Here is a 20,615-nt window from a genome sequence, read left to right on the forward strand (position 1 = left end):
TACAAGGAAAACACGCTGGAGTGGGACAAACATCATATGTGGAATTAGTCAAGGAAACTCGCTGGAGTAGAACAAACGCTGGAGTGGAGCAAAATATCATGCTAAACATCACAACATAACAATAAGAGAACTGACAAGGAATTAACAAAACAGAAGGGAATTTAAACAAGCAGGTGCAGATGAGGGAATGGAGAACAGGTGAGGGGGATTGGGAACAGATGGCAGAGATGAGGGCAGTGCATTATGGGAAGTGCAGTCCGGGGGAAACTAAGGAAGGATGACACAAAACCAATTCAAAATAAGAGTCCAGAGAACAGAACGGAGAATAACTGTGACACACTGCTCCCAATACGAGCTGTTATTTTTAAGCAAGGGAAATAGATACAAGATTAATTTTAACGGCACAAATCGAGCACAAATGAACGATACCGGTTTGGTGCAATTTGGATGACATGGGGTGGAAAGTGACGTCACTGCTACCGAATTCAAATTCCTATTTCTAAGGAATTCAGGGAAATAGGTACAGTGTTTCTTTTAATGACACAAACCGAGCACAAATGAACGGCACCGGTTCGGAGCGATTTAGACCACATGGGTTGGAGATTGACGTCACTGCTCCCGAAAAGTTTCTTGCTATAGGCCTATCTAAGGAAGGGAAATAGTTACAGTGTTTCTTTTAACTGCACAAATCGAGCACAAATGAACGGCACCGGTTTGGAGCGATTTGGACCACATCGGCTGGAAAGTGACATCACACAATTATGTCTAATATCTCAAACACTGAACCAGCACAAACATTAATTTTTGCGGCACAAATCAGCACAAACACAGCACAAATGAACGGTATTGATTTGGTAATGATTTAATTATATGGTGTGCCAACTTCACGGAGGTGGCTTGTTTCATATTTATACACCAAGCACGTTAAAAATGGCAAAGTATTTTACACACATTAAATCTACTAATAACTTATGAATTTACACTAATCACAAAATACATTTAGCTTTTAAACCTAAGATCATGTGATAAAAAAATTATTGAAGCTCTGCAACAAACACAAACATGAAGCATGCATATATCATGAAATATTAATGATCTATTCAGCACGTGGGTATTCTAACATCCATAACAAATATATATATATATATATATATATATATATATATATATATATTTCATTAATCCAGACATAAACAATGACAATGTTACCAAACGAAGACAACATGAGTGCTAAAAACACATACAATAACAGTTCATCAGTGTCACTGAGTTAATGCATGCGTGTTCAAACAATCATGACATCGCCAAAATCCAATACGGCACATGCGTTACAACATCCAGTACATATTGGATCTAATCCAGAACATCATCATGCTACAGGCTGAAGTGAGGACCTCTTGGACCTTGGCTGTCCTCTGACCAATGGAGCTTGTCTGTCCTCTTTTGGACATTTCTGGTACTGCATCTGAGCACTTTGCCACTCTATCTAAAATTTGGAACAGAACTGACTTCGATTTTCTAGTATTTTTACATTTCAGTTGATATATTTATTATATTTTATTTATATAAAAAATTAAAAGTTTGTGCAGTACATTTTCATTACAATAAACTTAGACTTCTATAGCTTTTTATTTCACTTTAAAAACTGCTTTCAATTGCACAATAAATTGTAATGGCAACAGTATTTAAGATATCAAATATCCCTTTACAATTTTACATCAGCAGTGTCTTGAAATTATTCTAAATAATTTTGAAGCAATTCATGTAAACACAAGAGGGTTATTTCAAAGTTTGATAAAATTGCCTTACTTCCTGGTGCCAGTTGGTGGTGCTATGACTGTGACCCATAAAAGCCACATAAATGTGATCAGCCCCCATTACAAAACATACAGCTGAATTTTCATCAAAATCATACAATGCACACAGGAGTTATAAGGAACTTCCTGTTTCACATTTTTGTCCTTAATGTATTGCCTCGCCATGGCAACACCGTTCAAAACATCAAAAATCTGTTCACAATTTAGCATCTTCAATGTCTTGGCATAATATTGCCTAAGTTTAGTGCCAGTCACATGAATCCCCTAGAAGGAGTATTCAAAAGTTCAGGGCCTGCAATTTTCAAAAAAATGCATATTCAATCCAAAATAGCCAACTTCCTGTAGGGTGGAGCTAATGACTGTAATTTTGAAATTTGTCCAGCTTGATGAAAACAATATATGTAGCAAGTTTGGTGGCCATAGAAGAAACTGACTCCACCACTTTTGTCAAAAGGTGGCGCAACAGAGCTCTCCAGTCACGCCCATGTGTTAACTTTTTCCCAGGCCTAATGGCTGACAACTCTGATGTGTGTGCAAAATATCATGAAAATTCATGCATGCCAAGTACCTCAAAAACATGTGAATATCCATAAAAAGGAATAATGACATTTAATGCATTGCCATGGCAACACTATTTAAGATATCACGAATCCCTTCAGAATTTTAAATCTGCACTGTCTTGACATTATTCTTAAAAAAATTTAAGCAATTCAGGTAAATAAAAGGGGTATTTCAAGGCCAAACATACGGCTAAATTTTGATGGAAATCACACGATGCACGCAGAAGATATGAGACACTTCCTGTGTCCCATTTTTTTACATTAATTTATCGCATCGCTATGGCAACACCATTCGATATATCAAAAATCCATTCGCAATTTAGCATCATCAAAGTCTTGCATTATGTTGCCCACATTTGTTACCTGTAACATGAATACCCTAGAAGGAGTATTTCAAATTCCAGAGAATGCATTTTTCAAACAAACAATAAAAAATGGCCAACATCCTGTTGGGCGGAGCTTATGACTGTCAGCACGAAAGTTGTACTTTCAGTGCTTGGGCCCTAATAATTCTTAGAAGAACAATAGGGCCTCCGCACTTTCAGTTCTTGGGCCCTAATAATAATAATCCTTAGAAGAACAATAGGGCCTCCGCACTTTCAGTGCTTGGGCCCTTATTATAATGGTATGCAAAAGTGTCAGAGAGATATGATAGAGTTTGTGGAAACCAGATCTCTATTATCTACCAAATATGCCCCTCCAGTGTTCGATCTTCTGAGGTAAATAAACCAGGTATAATTCCTGTGAAAGAAGTTTTATTTTAAAGCAGTTCCACTGAATCTCTATTAGATATTCAGAAACATGATCTATCATTTAGTGTTTGAAACATTAATTTACAGAGCGTTTGTCCCATTTGAAGATGTTTTGAGTTGCTTGACTAAACTGTGACCATAGTCTGACATTAAAGCTTAAGTACAGTATGTAATTATTAGTGCCACTGAATGGAATTGCAAAAAACAATGTTTTCAAAACAGCTTTCCGAATACGCCCCTCATCTGCTGTTCAAACTGTCAGATAGTTCCACCCCCAACTCACACCATTGGTTGAGTAATGTTGTTGGGGAGGGTCTAGGCGGGTCATTCAAAACAAACACATGAATTTTTATAGTCCCACAGAGACAGAGTTAACAGTTTTCGAGAAAATTAACCTATGCATGGCTTACTTATAGTTGTCTCTGCATATTAAGCTGGGATAGAAGAAATAATTTTAACACTGAAAAAGTTACATACTTCAGCTTTAAGCTCCATACTGCCATGCAAATTCAAAACTATTCACTTTGTCAAAATTGAGTCAAATTGGGTCTTTTAGACTATAATCTGTCCAGTGACCGAAGGGTTCAACTTTCAGAGAAAACACTATGAGATTTTATAATCAACATTTGGCTGGACAATCAAAAAGTTTGAAGCCATTTTTTGCATTTTCTTTGGCGTAGTTACTGTATGTTTGCTTTGTAGTGCTCTATTCCCTTCGGACATTATCTGTATGACTGTCTAGTACCCTACATAGAGAATAAGAATAAACCTGTGGCGAGTCTGTGTCCCTGAATAATATTGGGTCATGCTTGTTGATGTTGCTCTGTGAAATCACACACACACACAAGGACATGCAGGCTGAGCTGTTTCCTGCTGTACAGGTCAGGAGTTATAATATTATGTGGCTGGCCGCAGGGTGGTACCAGTGTCAGCCTACTGACTTTGGGTCAGTAGTTAAAGAGGGCAGTGAACAGGAAGGATCAGTGCACACTGACCACTGAACAGACAGTATGGACACTGAGCTAATCCAGCCACGTCACAGGAAGACTAAGCCAAAACACAGCTGAGGTTAATAGGCTTAGAGAGAGAACTAGGGCAGGAGCATGCAAACACACTTGCAGCCATGTCATGCTTGATCTTAGTTATCAGTGGAGTAAAACAGGTTTTGCCATGGAACACAAGTTCATGACATGATTCTAAATATAAAGCAAAAATAAACACACAAGCTGCATACAGTACGCAGACACACACACACACACACAAACAAACTTGTTTTCATATCATTGTGGGGACTCTCCATTGACTTCCATGCATTTTATGGATTTTATACAGATCTAACGATAATTTCTATCCCCTAACCCTTCCCCTAAACTTAACCCTCACAGAAACCTTTTTGCATTTTTACACTTGAGGTGTCCTCATAAACCACGTTTATAGCATAATTACATGTGTATAATCTAGAATAGTGCTAGTGAATAGTCCTCGTAAACCATATATACCTGAACACACACAGTCCCGGTACAGGCTGTTATGAATGCTTATACAGAATTAAATCTGCATTGCACAGATGTGACATTTTACATCTGAAGTATACATGAAGTAAGTGATCATAACAACAATAAACATGAATTAAATATACAGTATCTGCCAGGATTTTAATCCCATGTTTTCACTCCAAAAATATATATTTTTTACTTAGTATTTTTGTCTTGTTTTTTTCAGCAAAAATATCTGGGAACACTTTACTGGTAATACTTTAACATAAGTTAATTACATTAGTTACCATAAAGTAAAAATTAACAATACTTTTACAGCACAGATTATTTTTGGTTACTGTTAAAGATGCTGTAGACAATTTCTTTTATGTCATATTATGCAGAAAATGTTCCTTCTACCTAAAAAAATATAACTGAAATAAGTGCCCTGCAATATTTCACCAGTCTCTGTGACAGCAGTTTACTGTGTAAACGGCAAATAAAAATGTAATTGCAGGCCGTGGACACTTTGGCAGGGCTACTTTTAAAATTTATTCCACTACAGATTACATGCTGTAAAATGTCATTTGTAACATATGATGTTAGATTACTCAATGTCAGTAACGTTGGGTTCATGGAGTGGAAGAGGAAGAGGGGAGACGCAGGTGTAAATACTTTAAATCCTTTAATAACAAATGCTTGAGTGGAAACAAACAATAAAGCTCAACATGCAAACTTAACACAATGTAACACTTCAAGGACTGACAAAGGAATGAACAAAACAGGAGGGTATATATACAAACAATGACTGATGATGGAATGGAGGACAGGTGAGGAGGATTGGAAACAGATGGAAGTGATGAGGGCAGTGGATTCTGGGATATGTAGTCCGGAGGAAAACTTCAAAATAAGAGTCCATGAAGAACATGAGGGAGACAGACTGTGACATTACCCCACCCCCCCTTTAAAGGGCAACTCCTGGCACCCAAAGATGGATGAGGATAGGGTGACGCAGAAGGTGAAGGATTCAAGGAGGATGATCAGGAGGCCTGGGGGGTGGCTTCGGGGCTGGGAATGGATCCGGGGGCCTGGGGGGTAGCCACAGGGCAGGGACTGGGTCAGGAGGCCTGGGAGGCAGCCACAGGGCAGGGACTGGGTTAGGAGGCCTGGGAGGCAGCCATAGGGCAGGGACTGGGTTAGGAGGCAGAACCGCTGGAGGAGGAGACTCTGGGGAAGTGGGCGGAGCCGGGGAAGGTGGAGCCGGGGAAGGCGGAGCCGGGGATCTTGGTGCCCGGAGAGTAGCCGATAGCTCGAAGGGCCAGGGTGGAGCCGAAGGTTCAGAGGACCAAAGTAGCACCGAAGGCTCAGAGGACCGAGGCAGAGCTGGGGGATCTGAGGACAGAGGCATGCTGGTGGGACTGAGGACTGAGGTGGAGCCGTAGGGAAGGTCCCCGGTGAAGCTGGAGGCTCAGAGTGACGAAGCGTAGCTGGAGGATCGGAGAGCCGAGGCGGAGCCAGGTGACCGACTGACCAAGGCGGAGCTGGAGGGACAAGGGACCCCGGTGAAGCCGATTGGCTGAAGGACCACGGTGGAGCCAAAGGGACATAGAACTGAGGTGGGACAGAGGGAACTAAGAGCCAAGGCGGAGTCCAGGGCTCGGAGGGTTTAGGCGGAGTCGGAGGGTTTGAGGTTCCCCTTGACCATGGTTTCGCAGGGACTGAAGGTCGATCCAGTGATGTGGGAGGAGCCAGCTGACCAGGAGGAGGAGGAGGAGGAAGTGTCCTGAGTGAAGCCAGTGGAGGAGGAAGGACCAGGGTACTGGACGGAACTAATGTGTCCATGATGTTGGGTCGAGCCAGCGGAGGAAGAGTACACTGGGTGGGCATACGGTTTGGAATGGAATAAGCTCCGTGAAAGCAGGCTCTGGGACAGATGGGGCTACAGGTACTGGCTCTGGGATGGTCGAAGCTTCTGGCTCTGGGATGGTTGAGGCTACAGGCTCTGGCACGGTCGAGGCTACAGGCGCTGGCTCATTGACCTTGGCAGGCGCGGGCGCTGGTTGTGGCCCGGGGTTCCCGCTATACTTCACAGTGTATGGGGGATCTACCACCGGGACTTGGTGAGGGTCTTCCTTGTGGGGAGGTAGAGGTGAGAGGAGATGTAGGGACAGCGTGGCTCGGACATATTCTAAAAAGGGAAGATTCTCCACATGCGGAAGGGCTGTGGGATGATGGAAGTTTAAGCCCATTCCATAAATGGCACAGAGGTAGGGGTCCGAGACAGTGGTGGAAGAGATGAGTTGGCAGAACTTGATGGTCTAATCCAGGAAAGGATGGTCTTGTTGAAATAAATCCATAAGTGAACCAGTCAGCTCCATGACTCTTGTCAGTCTGGACGTGTATGAGAGGAGGATTAGAGGGATCGCTGGAGTAGAAGGTGGAGAGGAATTGTGAAGAGTCTGTATTCTTTTGTAGGTCAGTCCTTCTGTAACGTTGGGTACATGGAGTGGAAGAGGAAGAGAGGATACGCAGGAGTAAATACTTTAAATCCTTTAATAACAATTGCTGGAGTTGAACAAACGCTGGAGTGGAACAAATAATAATGCTCAACATGAAAACTTAACACAACATAACACTTCAAGGACTGACAAAGGAATGAACAAAACAGGAGGGTATATATACAAACAATGACTGATGAAGGAATGGAGGACAGGTGAGGAGAATTGGAAACAGATGGAAGTGACGAGTGCAGTGGATTCTGGGAGATGTAGTCCGGAGGAAAACTTCAAAATAAGAGTCCTTGAAGAACATGAGGGAGACAGACTGTGACAAACGTATTCTAAATACTTTGGATTACTTCTTCAGCACTGGCAGTTTTGTTTTTACTTGTTTTGACTATAAAAAAAGTTATTAAGAAGTGAAAAAAATCATCTGCCAGTACAGTAAGACAAAATACACTTATATTAAAAATAAATTTTCTGAAAAAATCCTAAATATCTAATGCAAAGTAAATTTACCTTGTTTAAAAAAAAAAAAAAAAAAAAAAAAAAAAAAAAGGTGTAGCGTCCCAGACAGTTTTAGTGTTGAGCCTATTTTTGCCGTGCAGCTCACTCTGAGCTCAGTGGTTCTGGGTTCAGTAGAAAACGTATTTATTAGATATGTAGGATATTATAGAAAAGACACAAACACAAGTGAAAAAACTTTAAACCAAACCTACAATACACTACAATTTATAGGTCTGCATCCAAACAAACACAAAATAACTAAATAAAGGATTGAATAAATAAATAAACTGTAGGACTTTTGTTATGTACAGTATATATAGGTGTATAGTGTACGCTTTACAACATTAACCAATCACGACCAAATATGCTGATAAACAAGTGCACATGACTGCCTGCCTTTGCCGTAGGAACCTAGAGATAAATTTTTTTCTGCACATAGCCACAGCTCTGTCTTGCAGAAGAGTCGGGGCCACTGTGAAAGCCCAAAGCGACCGCGTTGCTAACACCCCGCTCATACTCCGCTGACGCCTCCCTCACAAGTATGTGTAAATGAGGCATCAGTCTCGTGGAAGTTCAGAACGGCTAAAATCACTTACAGCGCTTTTCATATCAACATATACTAATATTTTTTTTTAAATGAAAATGATGCATACTTTAGGTAATGTTGTATGAACTAACAGTAACAATAAAAAAAAAAAATAATTAAAACATTAACCAAGATTCATGATACCTACAGTGCATTCAGAATGTATTCAGACCCCTTCATTTTTTCACATTTTGTTATGTTGCAGCCTTATTCTAAAATGCTTTAAATAATTTTTTTTTTCACATCAATCTACACTCCATACCCCATAATGACAAAGCAAAACACAGATTTTTGATAACTACAAATGTATTAAGAAATAAAAACTGAAATATCACATTGGCAATTTCAATTGATTAGACATGATTTGGAAAGGCACACACCTGTCTATATAAGGTCTCAAAGCTGAAAATGCATATCAGAGCAAAAACCAAGCCATGAGGTCAAAGGAACTGCCTGTAGAGTTCAGAGACAGGATTGTGTTGAGGCACAGATCTGGGGAAGGCTACAAACTATTTTAGCTGCATTGAAGGTTCCCAATGCTCCGTGGCCTCCATAATTCTTAAATGGAAGAAGTTTGGAACAACCAGGACTCTTCCTAGAGCTGGCTGCCTGGCCAAACTGAGCAATTGGGGGAGAAGGGCCTTGGTAAGAGAGGTGACCAAGAACCCAGTGGTCACTCTGGTTGAGCTCCAGAGATCATGTGTGGAGATGGGAGAAACTTGCAGAAGGACAACCATCATTGCAACACTCCACCGATCTGGCTTTATGGCAGAGTGGCCAGATGGAAGCCTTTCCTCAGTGCAAGACACATAAAAAAGCACCTAAAGCACTCTCAGACGGAGAGAAACAAGATTCTCTGGTCTGATGAAATGAAGATTGAACTGTTTGGCCTCAATTCCAAGTGTCATGTCTTGAGGAAACCAGGCACCACTCATCACCTGTGCAATACTATCCCAGCGGTGAAGCATGGTTGTGGGGGTGCTTTTCAGCAGCAGGGACTGGGGGACTGGTCAGAGTTGAAGGAAAGCTGAACACAGCAAAATACAGCAATATCCTTAATGAAAACATGGTCCAGAGCACTCAGGACCTCAGACTGGGCCAAATGTTCACCTTACAACAGGACAATGACCCTAAGCACACAGCCAAGACAATGCAAGAGTGGCTTAGGGACAAATCTGTGACTGTTCTTGAGTGGCCCAGCCAGAGCCCGGACTTGAACCCAATCAAACATCTGTGGAGAGAACTGAAAATGACTGTCCACCGACAGTCCCCATCCAACCTGACAGAGCTTGAGAGGATCTGCAGAGAAGAATGGCAGAAAATCCCCAAATCCAGGTGTGCAAAGCTTGTCGCATCATACCCAAAAAAAACTTGAGGCTGTAATCGCTGCCGAAGGTGCTTCAACTAAGTACTGAGATAAGGATTGAATACTTATGTCAATGTGATATAAGTTTTTTCTTTTAAATAAATTTGCAAATGTATCAGAAATCTGCTTTTTGCTTTGTCATTATGGGGTATGGAGTGTAGACTGATATTACTTTTTTTTTTTTCAAGTATTTTAGCATAAGGCTGCAACATAACAAAATGTGAAAGAAATGAAGGGGTCTGAATACTTTCTGAATGAAATGTAAAGCTTTAACTAATGTTAATGAATAGAACCTTACTGTAAATGTTACCAAATATCTAAACATCCTTAAAACAAGACACTTACTCGTTAAGCAAAATTGCATATTAAAATGTAATTATTTAGAAAATATATCTTAAAATAAGTTTATTTTTTTGTACCCCATAGGCAATTTTTTGTTTTCATGCTTTAAGAATAAGCCTCACAAAATTTTAATTCAGAGTTCCCATTAAAAAGTTATGGAAAAGTAGTTATGGAAATTCATCGGTCAAGAACAGGGAAACCTGTTGTTAGATTTTTGCCAGAAAAAAGAAAGAAAAGAAAAAAAAAACATAATTCAGTCCACACACACACACACACACACACACACACACACACACACATACATATATATATATATATATATATATATATATATATATATATATATATATAATGTTTGTATACAGTTGAAGTCAGAAGTTTACATACACCTTAGCCAAATACTTTTAAACTCAGTTTTTCACAATTCCTGACATTTAATCGTAGAAAACATTCCCTGTCTTAGGTCAGTTAGGATAACTACTTTATTTTAAGAATGTGAAATGTCGGGGGCCTGGGTAGCTCAGTGGTAAAGATGGTAAAAATGTGAAATGTCAGAATAATAGTAGAGATTTATTTCAGTTTTATTTCTTTCATCACATTCCCAGAGGGTCAGAAGTTTACATGCACTTTGTTAGTATTAGGTAGCATTGCCTTTAAATTGTGTCAAACTTAACTTGGGTCAAACATTTTGGGTAGCCTTCCACAAGCTTCTTACAATAAGTTGCTGGAATTTTGGCCCATTCCTCCAGACAAAACTGGTATAACTGAGTCAGGTTTGTAGGCCTGCTTGCTCACACATACTTTTTCAGTTCTGCCCACAAATTTTCTATCGGATTGAGGACAGGACTTTATGATGGCCACACCTTGACTTGGTTGTCATTAAGCCATTTTGCCACAACTCTGGAGGTATGCGTGGGGTCATTGTCCATTTGGAAGACCCATTTGCGACCAAAATGTAACTTTCTGGCTGGTGTCTTGAGATTTTGCTTCAATATATCCACATAATTTTCCTTCATCATGATGCCATCTATTTTGTGAAGTGCACCAGTCCCTCCTGCAGCAAAGCACCCCCACAACATGATACTGCCACCCCCATGCTTCACGGTTGGGATGGTGTTCTTCGGCTTGCAAGCCTTACCCTTTTTCCTCCAAACATAACAATGGTCATTATGGCCAAACAGTTCCATTTTTGTTTTATCAGACCAGAGGACATTTCTCCAAAAAGTACGATCTTTGTCCCCATGTGCACTTGCAAACTATAGTCTGGCTTTTTTATGGTGGTTTTAGAGCAGTGGCTTCTTCCTTGCTGAGCAGCCTTTCAGGTTATGTCGATATAGGACTCATTTTACTATGGATATAGATACTTGTCTACCTGTTTCCTCCAGCATCTTCACAGGGTCCTTTGCTGTTGTTCTGGGATTGATTTGCACTTTTCGCACCAAACTACATTAATCTCTAGGAGACAGAATATGTGTCCTTCCTGAGGCTGCGTGGTCCCATGGTATTTATACTTGTGTACTATTGTTTGTACAGATGAACCTGGTATATTCAGGTGTTTGGAAATTGCTCCCAAGGATGAACCAGATTGTGGAGGTCCACAGTTTTTTTTTTTCTGAGGTCTTGGCTGATTTATATTGATTTTACCATGATGTCAATCAAAGAGGTACTGGGTTTGAAGGTAGGCCTTAAAATACATCCACAGGTACACCACCAATTCAGTACACCTCATATAAGAAGCTAATTGGCTTATTGCCTAAAGGCTTGACATCATTTTCTGGAATTTTCCAAGCTGCTTAAAGGCACAGTTAACTTAGTGTATGCAAACTTCTGACCCACTGGAATTGTGATATAGTCAATTAAAAGTGAAACAATCTATCTGTAAACAATTGGTGGAAAAATTACTTGTGTCCTGCACAAAGCAGATGTCCTAAACTACTTACCAAAACTATAGTTTGCCAATATGAAATCTGTAGAGCGGTTAAAAAATTAGTTTCAATGACTTCAACCTAAGTGTATGTAAACTTCTGACTTCAACTGTATATATATATATATATAACAATGATTTGCTTCTCAAGTAAATGTATCCTTGTTTAAGTATGTTTGGATATTGTTACTGGAAAACAAGCTAAAATACATAAGTTAATTAAGTTTATTATTTGCATCTTAAAAAAATTTTTTTTATGTAAACATAGGCCTATATCTATCACAGTTTGGATTTACAAATAGGAAAGAAGAGTAATGTGTGTGGTGGTAATAGGGGCAGAATTACAAAGCTGGTTGGATAATTAATGGAACCTTTTTTTGCAGTCAACAGAGACGAGGCTGTGTTTGTGAATGTGCCTTTTTGTGTCAGACAGGATGGTTAACTGTCTCTGTGCCACTTACCAAAGCACTCCTCTGCTTGAGTGCCACTCTGACTGATACCTTCCATCAGCATACACAGGTGAGTGTGCCAGGAACTGGCCACCTGTACACATAGACAAAGCGATGAGAGGCATTTCATAGGGACAGATGGCATAGTGTGCACTGATGGTAGGTGTGTCTACCTCTGTAAAGAGTGAGCAGGCAATATCAGGCTTGTTTTGCTTCAAAAACACATCGGCCATCAGAAAATATCCTCCACATGTCACAGTACTGACTAAACCAAACATCTCACTGGCATAGTACACCTATACATGGAAAAAATTATTCCTATCTAATCATAATGACAGTACATATTACCACACATAAACACATCAGCGATAATAATACATACCATCGCAAAGCGTTTCACAAACGTTAGGACTTACGTCATTGGCAAAGTGAGAGAGAGCAGATGTGTATTCTCCTGTAGCAGTGTGCAGACGGCCCAGGGTTCTGTGTAGCTGATGAAGGACAATGTGACTGCATCCTGGTGTTTTCATAACTGTCCATTCAGCCTTAGACAGATACTCATGTGCCTGAGAGAGAGAACCTAAACCTAAATGTGAACAAACATAGACTGAGTGAAGAGAGGGTCCTTGAGTGAGGTATGATCACTCAATAAACAATCATCTTTTATAGTTTCTGTTGGAATAGATCTCTTAATAATGCTCCTCTGCTTTAAAGATACATATCGTGTGTTCATTTGTCTAAGGCAGAGGTTTAAAGCTGCCACTCTCCCATCATGTACGGCTTACAGTTTTCAAATTTTATTTGTGCATGCGTCATGCAAAGTTTGACATTACTGAAACCAAACGCAATTAGTTCTCGAGTGTCTTGCAGGGTTGAGGAGTAATGGAATACATGTAACAGTGTTACATATTTGAAATACAAAATATTAGTAACTGTATTCCATTACAGTTACAATTTAACTTGTGTTGGTAATCAGAATACAGTTACATTCAAAAAAGTATTTTGATTACTGAAAAGATTACTTTGCATTTTATTGTCATTTGTTTTATTTAATATTTAGTCAAATCAGTTGGAAAACATTTATTCATATTGTAACTGAAGCACGTGTGTTCATGTGAGAACTTTGTTTAGCGCTTAAAACTAAAGTCCTGCATAACACCGTGAATGAGCTTCTCTCATACAGCTCATGAAAGATTCCTTAAATTTTGGGTTGTTCCTCACCAACCATTACCACCACTTGCCTTCAGATTACTTTTGGGTCATATTTAACACTTTAAAGTAAGGGACTATTTACTTCCATTGTATCAAAAAGACGGAGGGGGATCTTCTTTAAAACATCTCCTTTTGTGTTCTACATAAAATAGAAAGTAATAGTGAGTATGACACTTTTAATTTTTGGGTGAAATATTCCTTTAAGAGCTTTCAGTGCAGACATTTTTGCTCAGGCTGTATACATCTGCACTACCAGTCTGTCACATCATGAATTACATAACAAAAGTGTCTCCCCCCACTCCGTTCATGTCCAAGCGCCGCCCTTGAGCCCACCAGTGGATCATCCCACAGGAAGTAAACAGGGCTTCATGCCAGCCTCGGTTTTAGCAAACATTTGTTTCCATTCTGTCCTGAAGTGGAAGTTATTGCATGTCAGCCTCCGGAGAGGTTCAGAAAGTGAAGCGAACTGTGGAGTGTACTTTTGTATCAAATGGATTATGGAGAGCTTTAAAATTTGTACGGCCTCCTCCATTTTTCTTTTAGAGTGATGGGACATTTCACAGACCCTTAAAGGGATAGTTCACCCCAAATTAAAATTCTCCTATCATTTACTCACCTTCATGTCATCCCAGATGTGTATGACTTTCTTTCTTCTACTGAACACAAACTAAGATTTTAGAAGAATATTTTAGCTCTGTAGGTCTTTTCAATGCAAATGAATGGTGGCCAGACCTTTAAAGGTCCAAAAAGCACATAAAGGCAGCATGAAAGTAATCCATATGACTCCAGTGGTTAAATCCATGCCTTTAGAAGCGATATGATAGGTTTGGATGAGAACAATATTTAAGTCCTTTTTTACAATAAATATCCACTTGGAGTGGAGATTTATAGTAAAAAAGTATTTCATTATTGATCTGTTTCTCACCCAAAGTGACTGCATTGCTTCAGAAGACATACTGTATATTAAACCACCGGAGTCATATAGATTACTTTCATGCTGCCTTTATGTGCATTTTGGACTTTCAAAGGTCTGGCCTCCATTCATTTGCATTGAAAAGACCTAAAGAGCTAAAATATTCTTCTAAAAATCTTAATTTGTGTTTAGTAGAAAAAAGAAAGTCATACACACCTGGGATGACATGAGGGTGAGTAAAATGATGAGAAAATGTTGGGGTAAACTATCCCTTTATATATTTGCTTGTCTGTGTTTCCCCAGTTCAAAGCCAACAAATAACTCCCAATCATTTCTTAAAATGTGTAAGTCTCCCTGGGTGAGCTCTTTCAGATGCAAATGTGTGTTTGTGTATCTCTTACCTATGTTCGCTTGAGCAAGCTGTAGATAAGCTGGTACTAGTTGAACAGCACAAGATCCATAAAGCCGCATGGCCCAGCGAAGGTGGAGGAGAGCGGCCGGTAAGACATTTTGAAACCTCCTTTTGGACACCCACCTCTGTGCCTCTAAATGAGCAATCTCTATTAGTTGTTCCTAGTGTTGTCAAAACACACAATAATCAGACATCTGACCTTTTGTCATTCACATGCATCCCATTTTATGTGCTGGAGTTAGTGTATGCAAACCTTTTTCTTCAGTGTCTCTGTGTGGTGGTGGTCTCGGTCGGCCTGCAGAGTGTGAAGCGGTGCAGGTATGTGAATAGACACCAGTAGTAGACACACTTTTTCATGTATACTGGTCCAGTCAGCGTGCTGGTGGTCAGGGTCACTATAATTGAATTGTAATTCAGTAAAAACCCTTTTTTTGCTAATAAAATTTAGCATTTTATGATATTAATGATTTTTTTTTTTAAATGAATTTTAGATTACACACATTGCTTTAAAATACTATTGATTGACTGATTGATTGTGCTTGTGAGGCCAGAGAAAATGTTGGCAGAGCAAGTAAAAATCTGAAAGAAAATCTTTATTTGTGCGGTTGATTGCAGTACTGCACTAAAGGTTTGGTTTTGGGAATTGGAATGAGTGCAGCTTGTCCTTTAAGAGCTGCCTGTCAGAGAACTGTTTGTTTCTCTAAAGAGAAAAAAACGGGCCGATCGACTATATATATATATATATATATATATATATATATATATATATATATATATATATATATATATGTTTACATTGAGAGCGTGAATATACGTTGTGAGGATTGTGTCGTCTTTAAAATAGCAAGTGAAACCTCGGCGAATGGACACAAAACGCATAATTTTTTCCAGTCATATTTCTTTTTTCCTGGTTGGTTTTAAGCACGCACGGCTGGTTATTCTCTTCCCTCTCCACATAATTTCTCCTCCAGCTGTTTGAACTCGTTCAACCTTTCCATCTCCGCAGCAACACGGCCAAGAATGTGTCTTTGGAAATGTGAGCTTATAGTGCCACTTGGTGTCTGTACGCGCAATTACACAATGATTTTCTCATTCTTATCAAGATGCAGTTTTATCCATATTTTCCCGGTACTTATTTAAAGTGCTCTCTGGTTAGTACAAAGACAAAAACATATCGCTGAATAAACCGAAAGCTCCAGACTCACCAGTAAAATGTGACGCGGCATTTTGTGCATCGAAGTGTTGCAGGTTTCTGGCAAAGTTCGCAAAGCTTCTTCACTCCTTTAGGATTTGCGAGCGGGTTGATGGTCGCCGACATCACAAATAAAGTTACGATTTTAAGTAACCAATTCTATTTTTCAGTATCAGTTTAAGCCACCAGAATACGTTTAAACCGGATACAAAGACTGTAATTTTAATGATTAATTTAACGATTAACTGTTTCCACTGTTGTTCATTAAAAACAACTCACATAGTTAACGTAAATATTTAAGAGAAAACTAGTAGTATTTTGTTTGTGTCCGAGTACTATTGTGTTCTTCCTTTGTTTCCGATTTGGTCACCATGGAGATGAACTCGCGCCGGCCGGTAAAGACCACCCCTGTGATTTATATTTTTGTATTTTTCATAATTTTACTTATATATGTATGTTTTCCAATTTAGTTTACCTTTATATTTTAATAGCTATTATATCGACTTTCTCAAACTTCGTTCACAATCTGTCTTAAAATAAGACGTAAACTACAGGTTTGTCGCCACCTGCTGTCGAAACAATTTCGCTTCCCTAGGGTCCTTACGCAGTGTTCACTGCTCCCTACTCATTGAGCACGGGATATCTGCTGAAGTCCACTTCACTTGACAAAAGGTTCGTTCGAGAAGAGCAAAATCTGTACAGCACCGATCACCGGTGATCACCGCGATGTGCACTCCGGTTAGAAATGTGTCCGAGTGAGCACACTCTTCTAGGTAAAGAATTTACGGATTCAGCTGATTGTAGACCTAAATGTAAAATTAGAATGGGTAGAAAGAGTTGTTCTTAATAAATATAAATATATACTTTATATATATATACAGTGGTGTGAAAAAGTGTTTGCCCCCTTCCTGATTTCTTATTTTTTTGCATGTTTGTCACACTTAAATGTTTCAGATCATCAAACAAGTTTAAATATTAGTCAAAGATAACACAAGTAAAAACACAAAATGCAGTTTTTAAATGAAGGTTGTTATTAAGGGAAAACAAAATCCAAACCTACATGGCCCTGTGTGAAAAAGTGATTGCCCCCTAAACCTAATAACTGGTTGGGCCACCCTTAGCAGCAACAACTGCAATCAGCGTTTGCGATAACTTGCAATGAGTCTTTTACAGCGCTGTGGAGGAATTTTGGCCCACTCATCTTTGCAGAATTGTTGTAATTCAGCCACATTGGAGGGTTTTCGAGCATGAACTGCCTTTTTAAGGTCATGCCACAGCATCTCAATAGGATTCAGGTCAGGACTTTGACTAGGCCACTCCAAAGTCTTCATTTTGTTTTTCTTCAGCCATTCAGAGGTGGACTTGCTGGTGTGTTTTGGATCATTGTCCTGCTGCAGAACCCAAGTTCGCTTCAGCTTGAGGTCACGAACAGATGGCCGGACATTCTCCTTCAGGATTTTTTTGGTAGACAGCAGAATTCATGGTTCCATTTATCATAGCAAGTCTTCCAGGTCCTGAAGCAGCAAAACAGCCCCAGACCATCACACTACCACCACCATATTTTACTGTTGGTATGATGTTCTTTTTCTGAAATGCAGTGTTACTTTTACGCCAGATGTAATGGGACACACACCTTCCAAAAAGTTCAACTCTTGTCTCGTCAGTCCACAGAGTATTTTCCCAAAAGTCTTGGGGATCATCAAGATGTTTTCTGGCAAAAATGAGACGAGCCTTAATGTTCTTTTTGCTCAGCAGTGGTTTTCGTCTTGGAACTCTGCCATGCAGGCCATTTTTGCCCAGTCTCTTTCTTATGGTGGAGTCATGAACACTGACCTTAACTGAGGCAAGTGAGGCCTGCAGTTCTTTGGATGTTGTTGTGGGGTCTTTTGTGACCTCTTGGATGAGTCGTTGCTGCGCTCTTGGGGTAATTTTGGTCAGCCGGCCACTCCTGGGAAGGTTCACCACTGTTCCATGTTTTCGCCATTTGTGGATAATGGCTCTCACTGTGGTTCTCTGGAGTCCCAAAGCTTTAGAAATGGCTTTATAACCTTTTCCAGACTGATAGATCTCAATTACTTTCTTTCTCATTTGTTCCTGAATTTCTTTGGATCTCGGCATGATGTCTAGCTTTTGAAGATCTTTTGGTCTACTTCACTTTGTCAGGCAGGTCCTATTTAAGTGATTTCTTGATTAAGAACAGGTGTGGCAGTAATCAGGCCTGGGTGTGGCTACAGAAATTGAACTCAGGTGTGATAAACCACAGTTAAGTTATGTTTTAACAGGTGGGGCAAACACCTTTTCTACACAGGGCCATGTAGGTTTGGATTTTGTTTTCCCTTAATAATAACAACCTTCATTTAAAAACTGCATTTTGTGTTTACTTGTGTTGTCTTTGACTAATATTTAAACTTGTTTGATGATCTGAAACATTTAAGTGTGACAAACATGCAAAAAAATAAGAAATCAGGAAGGGGGCAAACACTTTTTCACACCACTGTGTATATATATATATATATATATATTAGTACTGTGCTGAAGTTTTAGGCACATACGATGTTTCACAAAACATTTGTCTTAATATGGTTATTTATATCTTCAGCTTTAGTGTGTCAATAGGAAATATAAATGTTAGACTCCCAAACATTACTTTTGCAAATAGAAAAGATTAGAATAGAAGAACAGGGAGCCCTGCAACAGATAGCATGCCCATGCTGGTCTTTTATTACTTTGCTTAAACAACATGGGCATTTTATTTTGAAAATGGTCACTGTGCAGTGACAGCTTAACTATTTAAACTGATCAGTTTATGGATCCATACAGTATGAAAGTTTTATTAGTACTTATTTAAAGCTCAACTAGTGACTAGTCGAGAGAGTTTACTGTAACTAGATTTTGGTCAATGCAGCATTCTTTGCAGGCATTTATGTTTTGTCTGGTTAAAATAAATTAAACCTTACTATGCTAAAGCCCATTGGAACTTTGGCAGGAAAGTGGCAGATTTTAAGATTTCTGAGCTAGACCATGATCTAAACCCATGCTGTACCATTAACCTTACCCATCAGCATTGTAGGGTTGCATCTTACTCACAGTAACTCCAGCAGAATCAGAGTGCAGCCAACTTAAACATGCATCACACTACATCCTTGCAACACTTGGATACAATAACCTGTTAAAAGTGAATTACCTTAAAATCCCAGAGTGATTTAAAAATGAAGGTCTGCTCTTGGCCCATTTTCTAGAAACAGCATGCATGCCAGTCACCTGTGATGCACTTTTTAATAACTTTTTCCAGTTTCTTCATGTCTTAGGTAAATTGTTAAAAGTTAATGAACTTACAGATACTATTACAAATGATGCACATTAGATAATTAGTTAAAGTTAATTCAAATGTACCTGCTTTTAAATGAACATGCAATATAATGTGCAATAGACATGCAATAAGAGCCAGACTAAACGTTACAGCATACATTTCAAACCCTTTTGTAGCACCTCATTATTTTACACTTACCACAAAATGAAGTGGTCACCAGCCAGGCTCAGGGCTCTCACGCTGACTGAAATGTCAAGCTTCCAGTGGCACTTGCCACTCACAACTGGATATGCCACCGGATGTGCCACAACTTCCAAAGGCATGTGCCAGATGCATCAAAACGTAAGATGCCATACCACAAAATGTTAATACCGCGACTGGGCTATAGACATGAGGCAACGCATAAAGCCTGATTTACAGTAGGCCTACGTACAAGTTGCAGGTGTGGTTATTTTCACAGCAGAAGCGGAGACACTGCTACAGATAGGCCTACTGGCATCTTTCGCTTAAACACACTGCAGAAAACAAAAATAAAGCAAAAAGAAACTATCTTCATCTATCTGATATGTGATTCATACAGTTCAGCTAAGCCAAGTTTGTGTCCGGACAAGTTAACATGGCGCCTTTAGACTATAATGGGTTTTTTCCCCGTCTAAATTTAGCTTTATTAATCAGCATGTTACCAGCCTCTCATTATAAACATAATACATTTGTGAAAATTAATCAAGAGATGTGGCATGGCATGGATGGCAAGAAAAGCCTATATTTATACTTAAATTAAGCAAGCAGTATTTTATGTATATTGTTATGTAAATTGTTTGTTTGTTGTTAGTAAATTCTCACTTTAAGCAAAATATAAAAATGGTCCATTCAGACTTTTACATTTTTATAAATGTTCTCTCAAGGGACACCCCACCCCCATACAGTTTTTTTTTTTTTATCCGTCAAAAGGCCTCCTATGTCCCGTATATATTATGAATGTAAAAATATTTAAACATATTTTTAATATGTGCTGTCATTCAGCTTCAAAATGAACTGTTGAGCTTATCTTTTAATATTCAAATCCAAGTGCCCTCGACTGATGAAGTCTTCATGAAATATTTTAATCTTTTGGTAGGAGATCCCTCAGACCCCACTACTTTGGCTGTTTCTGGGCCCCTAATGTCCTCATCCCTGCCCAGTTTTGAAGAGACTATTTTAAACGTTTAGGATTGTATTTTTTTTTTTTTTTTTTAACAAAGTACTGTTGCTGCCAACGTGGCAAGTTATAAAAACTGGACCTCTTGGAACTTTCATTGAA

General features: G+C 39.3%; 1 protein-coding gene across 1 annotated transcript in view; it reads right to left on the bottom strand.

The window, feature by feature from the left end:
* zmynd12 (zinc finger, MYND-type containing 12) overlaps nt 1-16,131 on the bottom strand; it is a 32,626-nt gene extending 16,495 nt beyond the window's left edge. Inside the window, exons 1-6 of the mRNA XM_051652507.1 lie at nt 16,019-16,131; nt 15,067-15,208; nt 14,803-14,974; nt 12,693-12,862; nt 12,450-12,572; nt 12,289-12,370 (exon numbers count right to left, since the gene is read on the bottom strand). Of these exons, the coding sequence (XP_051508467.1) occupies nt 12,289-12,370; nt 12,450-12,572; nt 12,693-12,862; nt 14,803-14,974; nt 15,067-15,208; nt 16,019-16,131 (802 nt within the window). The remainder of the gene's footprint in view (nt 1-12,288; nt 12,371-12,449; nt 12,573-12,692; nt 12,863-14,802; nt 14,975-15,066; nt 15,209-16,018) is intronic.
* Between the last annotated feature and the right edge of the window lie 4,484 nt (nt 16,132-20,615).

This window comes from Myxocyprinus asiaticus, chromosome 24 (genome assembly GCF_019703515.2).
Source record: "Myxocyprinus asiaticus isolate MX2 ecotype Aquarium Trade chromosome 24, UBuf_Myxa_2, whole genome shotgun sequence".
Classification (NCBI taxonomy): Eukaryota; Metazoa; Chordata; class Actinopteri; order Cypriniformes; family Catostomidae; genus Myxocyprinus; species Myxocyprinus asiaticus.